The 11365-nt window shown below is 40.5% G+C and overlaps 1 protein-coding gene across 1 annotated transcript in view; it reads right to left on the bottom strand.

Annotated features, from left to right (window-relative positions):
* Window positions 1–1876: 1876 nt before the first annotated feature.
* Window positions 1877–11365, bottom strand: part of LOC139758539 (ovomucoid-like) — a 17540-nt gene continuing 8051 nt past the window's right edge. The window contains exons 5-8 of the mRNA XM_071680061.1: window positions 9146–9161; window positions 4145–4249; window positions 2788–2964; window positions 1877–2284 (exon numbers count right to left, since the gene is read on the bottom strand). Of these exons, the coding sequence (XP_071536162.1) occupies window positions 2816–2964; window positions 4145–4249; window positions 9146–9161 (270 nt within the window). The 3' untranslated portion in view covers window positions 1877–2284; window positions 2788–2815. The remainder of the gene's footprint in view (window positions 2285–2787; window positions 2965–4144; window positions 4250–9145; window positions 9162–11365) is intronic.

The raw sequence follows: 11365 nt of genomic DNA on the forward strand, positions 1-11365 counted from the left end.
CACCAGCTTCTGCAGTTTCTCACATGAATCAGCCACCAGCGTTGTATCATCAGCGAACAACAACTGTATATATCCTCTTTGTCAACCTCACTCATTCTCTCCGTATGTATCTAATTTATATTTTCATCATACATAATCGCTGTTTCCCCCGTCAACGCTAGAAAACTGGTGAAGAATGGCTCATCCACTCATATCCACGTATATATACATAAACGCCCATATACGCATATATATATATATATATATATATATATATATATATATATATATATATATACATATCAACATACACATACATATACGTACATATGCACAGACATATGCATATATACACATGTACATATTCATACTTAGTTGCCTTCATCTATTCCTGTCGCTACCCCGCCCCACAGGAAACAGCATCGCTGCCCCCAGCTTCAGCGAGGTGGCGCCAGGAAAACAGAAAAAAAAGGTCACATTCGTTCCCACTCAGTCTCTAGCTGTCATGTGTAATACACCGAAACCACAGCTCCCTTTCCACACCCAAGCCCGCCACACAGACCTTTCCATGGTTTACACCAGACGCTTCATATATATATATATATATATATATATATATATATATATATATATATATATATATATATATATATATATATATATATATATATATATATATATATATTTCTTTTTTTTTTTTTCTTTCAAACTATTCGCCATTTCCCGCATTAGCGAGGTAGCGTTAAGATCAGAGGACTGGGCCTTTGAGGGAATACCCTCACCTGGCCCAATTCTCTGTTCCTTCTTTTGGAAAATTGAAAAAAAAAGAAAAAAAAAAAAGTATATATATATATATATATATATATATATATATATATATATATATATATATATATATATATATATATATATATATATATGAAGAGGGTGTTTTGAAATGGATTGGGCACATGGAGAGAATGAGTGAGGAAAGATTGACCAAGAGGATATATGTGTCGGAGGTGGAGGGAACGAGGAGAAGAGGGAGACCAAATTGGAGGTGGAAAGATGGAGTGAAAAAGATTTTGTGTGATCGGGGCCTGAACATGCAGGAGGGTGAAAGGAGGGCAAGGAATAGAGTGAATTGGAGCGATGTGGTATACCGGGGTTGACGTGCTGTCAGTGGATTGAATCAAGGCATGTGAAGCGTCTGGGGTTAACCATGGAAAGCTGTGTAGGTATGTATATTTGCGTGTGTGGACGTATGTATATACATGTGTATGGGGGTGGGTTGGGCCATTTCTTTCGTCTGTTTCCTTGCGCTACCTCGCGAACGCGGGAGACAGCGACAAAGCAAAAAAAAAAAAAAAAAAAAAATATATATATATATATATATATATATATTTTTTTTTTCAAACTATTCTCCATTTCCCGCATTAGCAAGGTAGCGTTAAGAACAGAGGACTGGGCCTCTGAGGGAATATCCTCACCTGGCCTCCTTCTCTGTTCCTTCTTTTGGAAAATTAAAAAAAAAAGAAACAAGAGGGGAGGATTTCCAGCCCCCCCGCTCCCTCCCCTTTTAGTCGCCTTCTACGACACGCAGGGAATACGTGGGAAGTATTCTTTCTCCCCTATCCCCAGGGATATATATATATATATATATATATATATATATATATATATATATATATATATATATATATATATATATATATATATATATATATATATATATATATGTTATATATATATATATATATATATATATATATATATATATATATATATATATATATATATATATATATATATATATATATATATATATATATCTTTGTGCGGCAATACCACTCAAACTGATCCGCAAACTGGACAAGAATATTTCAAGACTTAGGAATTTAAGGAAACATTCCAGACATCTTTATACATAGAGTTTATTTCAGACTAATGATTCAAGATTACATTTTAGTAATCATCTCTGGTACATAAAGGGTTCAGAACAACATTCAGTAACTATCCACAGTACAACAAAGAACAAGGAGTGTTGGATGGTTTATAACAGGGAAAAACTGTTGGATGGTATATAAGAAGGAACAAAGAGTGTTGGATGGTTTATAAGAAGGAAGAAAAAGTGTTAGATGGTATATAAGAAGGAAGAAAGAGTGTTGGATGGATTATAAGGAGGAGAAAAGAGTATTGGATGGTTTAAAAGAAAGAACAAAGATTGCTGGATGGTTGACAGTGCAGCTTTGACTGGTGCTCAGCTGGTGGTGGCCCTGGGCAGGTGAAGTAGCCGGCCAATCCTCTGCTATCGCGTTCCTCAACTCTACCAGGAGAAAGGATCATGTATAACACACTTATTTCAGGATAACGATATACAGTAAGACTAGGGCTAGTAATTCTACCAGTGCAAAATATTTGACTGATGAAGAGCCATGACTTAGTGTCAAAGATTAAGATTTAGAATCTCATGTGTAATCATTGTTTTGTTTTCTTAGCATTAAAAAGACGTATGAAAACTTGAAGCTGTTCACATCGAATTATACATTTTTGCTTTGTATTAAATGATCTTTGGGTTACTTTGATGTTCTGTGTTAGAAGAACGATCAATCTGCAAAACAAATAGGGAGAAAATAGAAACCACAGAAGATATAGTTCAGAAGCAATGCGATGTACGAAATGACCAACATTATCAAAGAAAATAAACAATTTAGAAAAAAAGAAACACATTTAGTTTGCATTCTTCGAATATAAATTGTCGTGAACAGATCTCATACCGGACAGTGTGTGTGAGTGTATGAGCGCATGCGTTCGTCGAGAGATACTTACCTTTGCATTAGAACCAGTTGGGCCCTTCCTAGCAGGGTCCGTAATATTCCACATTAATTTCCTTATGAGTGAAACACCTGGCGTTTAGCAGCTCACATAAGTTGCCATAAGTGTTGCCGTCTGACCCACACAACGGCTCATAATCAAGAGTGCAGATCTTAGCACAACCATCTGTGACTGGAGAGCGGACATCAGGAAATGTTATATGACTTCTTCGTCATCCATGTTTATAGTTGTAGTTGTATTGGATCAGGCAATTCTGTTGTTATGAATCATACTACACTTTATGGACGTTGTAGACCAATGTCTATAATTTACATACATTTGCCAGTATACTTACCCGTCACTAAAAACTAGTAAATGTTGATGAATCTTAGAATTTCTAGTCTGTGGGGAGTAATTAGGTAATGAGTGAGGATCGTCGTCTGCACTGATGACGGAATGTACCTGGTATAGTAAAGTCCTGACCTCAAACGACTTACATAGACAACCATGGAGGAGAGACAAGGAAACGATTAACAAGTGATTAAACTACATAGAATTGGCGAGAGATGTTATTGATATTTTGGGAAAATATGATGGGCTTGGCAGATGAGGCATTCGATAATGAAGCTCTATAATTTGTTTCTCATTATCAGGTGCCAGTGTCCATACTGAAGATTAGTAGTAACAGTTATAGAAGTTATTATAGAAATCATAGAAATCTGTGGTAGTGTGGTAGAGACTGCTGGTTGGTGCCACCGACCATATACTGGTCTGTGGTAGTGTGGTGAGGGACTGTTAGCTGGTGTGTGTGTCATGTTACACTGTAGTGTGGTGGTGAGGCTTGGGGCAAGATGGTCAGTTGGAGTGAAGAATACAAGTGAATGAGACAAATATAATCATTAAACCCCACATGTGATGCGACTAGGCTCTGGGCATGATCTGAGGGTGTAAACATACGATATTGAGCCTACGGTGAGGCACATGATACATACAGTGATGTGAGTTCATGAAGGAATTGTGGACGTTCCTGTGAGACGCGAGCTGGTAGAGGACGTGAGAGGATATATGTAATTTGATGGAAAGGTTAACAAAAGCTTGCACATACAGGGTGTCCCAAAAGAAATGTACTCACTTTTTGACACGTTATAACTCACTGAATTTGATTCATTTCAACCATTAATCTTGTCTTTGGGACTTTTGACATTTTTACGGTCAATTGGATCTGAAAAAAGAAAAGAATTCAATGAGTTATAGGCTGTCAAAAAGTAAGTACATTTTTTTTTGGGGGGACACCCTGTGTTTTGTGTCTTGTAAGAACGGAAGGTAGAGTGTAGAATAAATCAAGAGTGAAAGTTCTTTCAAGAGTTCTTACGTAGAGCCATGGCGCAGACAGCCAGCGCCACCAGCACCAGGACGCCCTTCCGGGGAACTACTCGAACCATCGTTAAGGGGACGAGGTGTAACAGCATCCAAGGTCCTGTAAATGGCAGGGAAAAATGGCACATAATGGCACATCCTCTCTATTCTTATCTACTGACGTCTGTTGTGTCCTTAGCATACATTGCTGTAATGTCTCATTACTCTATTGTCTCGTTCCTTCTAATTTTCCACCATATTCACAGTGCATTTGGTCTAATGATTAGTCTATGTCTTCCAAGTACACGTCCACCACTCCCGTCTGTCGTCATGTGTCTAACACCTTTTCAAACTTCTGCTTATATATTTGCGTATCAGATCATCTAACAAGAAAGTGATTCTAAGAGATTCTTCTTATACCTAAATGTATTTCCCGCCTTAGCGAAGTAGCGTCAGAAACAGACGAATGATAGCCACATTTGTACACGTATGAAATCTAGCTATCAAACACCTCAAGCACTAAGGCCGAGGCTACTATTCACTGTCAAGCTCCACAACTTAATTCAAACGTGCACCTTGACTGCTGCATATGTCTTGGTTCATCCTATGGACAGCACGTCGGCCTCCATATATCACATCGATTCAATTCATGCTATCCATTACGCTAACACTCACCCTCCTAAATGTTCGGGCCCCACTTTAGGTACGTAAACACTCTCACGCCATCCCTTCAACTCAATCTCCCCCTTTCCCTTGTTTCCACCACTTTTAGCATACAGATCCTCTAAATTGGTCTTTCTTCATTCATCCTCTCCATTGGTCCAAACCATTTCAGCTCACCTTGCTCGACCCTCTCAGTCAAATGGCTCTCACTAACTCATCTATTTTTTTTTCCTGTATTGTTAACACCTTTCACAGCCATCCTTCTTACACCATATGTTGTGCTAAAGTATTTCAGCTGCAATACATGCATTCTCTCTCTCTCTCTCTCTCTCTCTCTCTCTCTCTCTCTCTCTCTCTCTCTCTCTCTCTCTCTCTCTCTCTCTCTCTCTCTCTCTCTCTCTCCCCTGAAGGCCATATGCTCACATCTATCCAAAGATACTATATATTCAAATATATCCAAATTTGACCCCGCAGGCAATGATCTCTCCTTCCACATGCTCTTGAAATGTATCCAGGAACTTAGCCTTTTCTCCCACCTTGTGACTCTCTTCAGTCCCTCTTCCGCTTTTTGCTACCACGTCCATTTCCAGAAAAGTGAATTTAATCCACTTCTTCCATATCCTCCTCATTACTTGATCCTCTCTCACCCGCTGTTGCACCTCTTTATCCCAAAAACTTTCCCAAAAATCTCTTACCAGCTTTGAAATTTCTCACTTAGCTCTGCCACCAAAGCTGTGTCATCTGCAAACTGCAATTGATCTATATCCTATGATTCCTCCCACAACACCAGCCCTTCTTTCTTACTACCCGCTTCACGAGATCATCGCAATGTCATACTGACGTCACATATCCTTGTCATAGGCGCACGATTCTACTCGCACACATACCTCACTCTCCCGCTGATATGCCTTACCTGCATCTTAATAGCCTTTGATTTTACTCCATGTATTTGTAGGACTTTCATGACGCTTTCTCCGTCCACTTTGCTTTCTCTCGACGTCATGAAAGCCACAAACGAATCCTTCTCTTTCGCCAAAGTCTTCAGATCAAACACCTGATCAACACAACGTCTACTCCTTTTGAAGCAACACTATTCCCCTCTACTCAGGCGCTCGCTCCATGCCACCACTACCTCAGTCATCACTCCCCCCTACGCCACTGCCTCAGTCACCATTCCCTCATACATCACTGACGCAGTCACCATTCCCTCATACATCACTGACGCAGTCACCATTCCCTCATACATCACTGACGCAGTCACCATTCCCCCATATGCCACCACCTCAGTCACCATTCCCCCATATATCACTGACGCAGTCACCATTCCCCCATACATCACTGACGCAATCACCATTCCCCCATACGCCACTACCTCAGTCACCATTCCCCCATACGCCACTACCTCAGTCACCATTCCCCCATACGCCTTACCAGTTATACTCAACACTTATGCGTAAGTGAACCTATGATTCGCTTTTGTCCTCCTTGCCTTTATACAAGGACGCTACACTGGCATTCCGGCAGCCCTCACACATCTTATCTTTAACAAGACGAACGTCGAATAACCTAACCTAACCAATCAACAACCCTGTCATCACCTCTACCACCAAGGAAAAACTTAGCTGTAGTTCCATCCAGCTCTTGCCACAGCAAGAGACTTCACGTTAAGCAGAACTTCACTACCACTTCTCATTCACCACACGAGTGGCCCCTCACTGTTCAAGCTTTCCAGGATTTAGAAGGACGAAAATAACGTAAGTTTATCTGTCCAGCTTACGTGTACCATCCTACGTTCCTGAACATCTCTAGAACCACAAAACCAACCATACATACATATATACTCAGCTGACGGTGTACTTCGGTTACCTCAGTCGAATGCTGTTAAACCAAAGGAATGTTGAGACAAGTCTCTGTACTTCTACCTTCTCTACCACGACATGTACATCATTACGATAACGTGGGATAACTCTAATGTTGGGAAAATATCTAAACCAAACATGTCTGTCCTGTTTTTCTACACTGGTTTCATCAAAGTCGACTTCAAGCAGGCTGGAAGAAGATGACATAACAACCACTTCTCAGACGAAGATTGGAAAAGGTTTTTTATGCTTGAAGGTAAAAGCTAAACACTGAGTCACATATCAGACCGAGGAGAACCGAGTGGTTAATCCTGGGTAAGGTAGGACCAGACACACACACACAAACACACACACACACACAAGATCTTACCTGTTTAGTAAGGCAGGTAGCTCAGCTCGCGAGGGAGTGACAGTATAGCGGACGCTCGCATCTTAATATACCCAGTGGCGTCAGCCTTGATGCGTACATCTTAATGGGACAGACTTTAAGAGATATTTCTTTTTGTTAACCCTTTGCAGACGATGTTCAAGAAATGTTATGGACGTTTGTGATTTTCGTAGCGTACGAGACTGAACTAATCCAGTATCATCTATGACGAACGAGAGAGCGATAGATAATCTAAGTCGTAAAATAGAAGTACACGAAACTAAGAATAAGAAAAAAAAATGAACGAAACACATCCCCTTAACCCCTCCCTCTCTCCCTACCTCCCTTCTAATCTTCGCTCACGTGACCCACCTGCCTTGTCACTAGGGAAGGGTTTTTTTAGTGAGTCACCATTTTAGTGGCTGTCAGTTTCACTTCTTTACACCATCTTTCTGTCTTTTTTTTTCCTCTCTCTCTTTCTATACCCCAGCCACATGTGAGTTCCTGGCATCCACATCACAAACAGATCGTGTCCCCATCCCGCATAGAACAGTAAGAGAACACACGCCACACACACACACACACACACACACACACACACACACACACACACACGAGTGCTTCTTTCGATTCTTAAGTCATGTTTCCCTGACGGACTTCGCGGTGCGTAAACTCACTCTTCATACATCAGCGTCTCCAAAGTAGGGAAATCAGCCAAGCAAGTCACCTCCTGGGAGGGTCTGCACTGCTTGAGGATGTTGCAGTGTTGCAATGCCTCTGCATCTCAGCTGGTCCTCTCTCTCTCTCTCTCTCTCTCTCTCTCTCTCTCTCTCTCTCTCTCTCTCTCTCTCTCTCTCTCTCTCTCTCTCTCTCTCTCATGTCCATCTGACGTTGTCTATCCAGTCTCATGTGTGAGAGTATGTCAGTCTTTACAGCCATACATGTGCACATATCTTAGTTTCTTCATCCACTTCGTGTTGCATATGATGTCTCTGGCTCCAGATTTGTCGGATGTTACACCTATCTGTTGGTTTTTCTATCCTATATATTTCCATACACGCATATTTAAGCATATATACATGTATACACACACACACACACACATATACATATATATATATATATATATATATATATATATATATATATATATATATATATATATATATATATATATATATATATATATATATATATATATGTATATATATATATATATACATATAAAGAGAGAGAGAGAGAGAGAGAGAGAGAGAGAGAGAGAGAGAGAGAGAGAGAGAGAGAGAGAGAGAGAGAGAGAGAGAGAGAGAGAGAGAGAGAGATCGCACTCCGGTAGATCATACAATTCACTGTAATGTTATCAATAACATACACAATGCACAAAATACTTCGCGGAGATTGTCCTCCCGACCATCAGATATAAACGGTTCATACATATTCAGATTCTAAGAACAGCCAACACAAAGGCTTGTACATCCTGTTAGCGTCATGATAGTGTATATGAACTGACTTGGCCGTTAAAGGCTTTGTCGTTAAGGGAGGTTGGCGGGGGGGGGGATGCCTTGTGGTTAAATGAGGGTCTGGTGGGGATGTGTGTGTGTGTGTGTGTGGGGGGGGGGGTGTCAGAGGGGTTGGCCCCAGTAGTGAGAGACGTGTTCTGCTCCTATTCTAATGTTATCTCGTCTTGTTAATACTTCCATAACGATTTAGGTTGATGATAAGATGTGTATTAACAAAGTGACTTGGGAGGGGCACATGATAGAACTTATCAATATTAACGTCTAAGACAGATTCAGTGACAGCACGGGTGAGAGATGAGGGGTACCATGCGATTGGGCTGTTAAGGTCTACAGAATGATCGTTTTCTTGCCACAGTTCACATTTAAGAGCATAAACAATCATACCAAGTTTCTGATAATTTGAGCCTTTTTGGATCAAGGAATTATTGATAATGTTATCATATTGGAAGGCAACGTTAAAAGAAATGGTTTGTAATACTTGTTTTACATTTGTTAAGTTAGGAGAATTGGACAACGCGAGACATTTAGATCTATCACCTTTTTCCACATTATTGTCAATAGATGTATAAAATGTCTTCCTGCCTCTTCAGTAAGAGTTGTTCACAAACCACTGGGGATAACTACCTAGTGGTACGAAAGTCTTATATGATTACACTCATCTTATGGACTTATGGAATCACGTATACGTTAATGCTTTTAAGAAAATAAACATGGCTGCAGAATATTGAACAGAACGATCATATACTGGGAAAAATAATAGTGAACACTGCTGTCAGCGTTGGTAGGCATCTTATAAATTCATTTATTCATTCATCATTACATCGAGAAACAGCAATTAGCCCTCTCCTCCCCCCCCCCCCCACTTATTCTTGAATGTGATGGTGGAGTTCATGTTGTTTAATTCATTAAAGAAAACATCAAAATCATGAGAAGATGGACATGAAGGATCACACACCATCAACGTATCTTAGCTAGACACTGATAGAGGTTAAAAGCTCAAAGTATTCCAAGAATAAGTTACTGAGGATGGGACGAGAGGATATCCAAAGGATCGACCAAATTTCTGTCCATAGAAATTAACTTCAGCGTCTTGGAAAACGTTATTGGAAACACAAAGTTCTATTAAGTTAAACGTTTATATGGGTAGGGTTAAGCTAAAACTAAAAGCAGGTCATTTCCTCTTATGTGAATGGCAAATTCACATAAAGGAAAAGAATGAGTGTATGTTCAGGCAGATTAATATATTCATTTATTTATTTATTTTGCTTTGTCGCTGTCTCCCGAGTTAGCGAGGTAGAGCAAGGAAACAGACGAAAGAATGGCCCAGCCCACCCACATACACATGTATATACATACACGTCCACACACGCAAATATACATACCTATACATCTCAACGTATACATATATATACACACAGACATATACATATATACACATGTACATAATTCATACTGTCTACCTTTATTCATTCCCATCGCCACCTCGCTACACATGAAATAACAACCCCTCCCCCCTCATGTGTGCGAGGAAGCGCTAGGAAAAGACAACAAAGGCCCCATTCGTTCACCCTCAGTCTCTAGCTGTCATGTAATAATGCAACGAAACCACGGCTCCCTTTCCACATCCAGGCCCCACAGAACTTTCCATGGTTTACCCCAGACGCTTCACATGCCCTGGTTCAATCCATTGACAGCACGTCGACCCCGGTATACCACATCGTTCCAATTTACTCTATTTCTTGCACGCCGTTCACCATCCTACATGCTGAGGCCCCGATCACTCAAAATCTTTTCCACTCCATTCTTCCACCCCCAATTTGGTCTCCCACTTCTCCTCGTTCTCTCCAGCTCTGACACATATATCCTCTTTGTCAATCTTTCCTCACTCATTCTCTCCATGTATGTATATATATATATATATATATATATATATATATATATATATATATATATATATATATATATATATATATATATATTATCCCTGGGGATAGGGGAGAAAGAATACTTCCCACGTATTCCCTGCGTGTCGTAGAAGGCGACTAAAAGGGGAGGGAGCGGGGGGCTGGAAATCCTCCCTTCTCATTATTTTTTTTCAATTTTCCAAAAGGAACAGAGAACGGGGCCAGGTAAGGATATTCCCTCAAAGGCCCATTCCTCTCTTCTTAACGCTACCTCGCTAACGCGGGAAATGGCGAATAGTGTGGAAGAAGAAAGTTAAGAGTAAATGTGAATAAGAGCAAGGTTATTAGGTACAGTAGGGTTGAGGGTCAAGTCAATTGGGAGGTGAGTTTGAATGGAGAAAAACTGGAGGAAGTGAAGTGTTTTAGATATCTGTCTCCCGCGTTTGCGAGGTAGCGCAAGGAAACAGACGAAAGAAATGGCCCAACCCACCCCATACACATGTATATACATACGTCCACACACACGCAAATATACATACCTACACAGCTTTCCATGGTTTACCCCAGACGCTTCACATGCCTTGATTCAATCCACTGACAGCACGTCAACCCCGGTATACCACATCGCTCCAATTCACTCTATTCCTTGCCCTCCTTTCACCCTCCTGCATGTTCAGGCCCCGATCACACAAAATCTTTTTCACTCCATCTTTCCACCTCCAATTTGGTCTCCCTCTTCTCCTCGTTCCCTCCACCTCCGACACATATATCCTCTTGGTCAATCTTTCCTCACTCATACTCTCCATGTGCCCAAACCATTTCAAAACACCCTCTTCTGCTCTCTCAACCACGTTCTTTTTATTTCCACACATCTCTCTTACCCTTACGTTACTTACTCGATCAAACCACCTCACACCACACATT

This window comes from Panulirus ornatus, chromosome 30 (assembly GCF_036320965.1).
Source record: "Panulirus ornatus isolate Po-2019 chromosome 30, ASM3632096v1, whole genome shotgun sequence".
Classification (NCBI taxonomy): domain Eukaryota; kingdom Metazoa; phylum Arthropoda; class Malacostraca; order Decapoda; family Palinuridae; genus Panulirus; species Panulirus ornatus.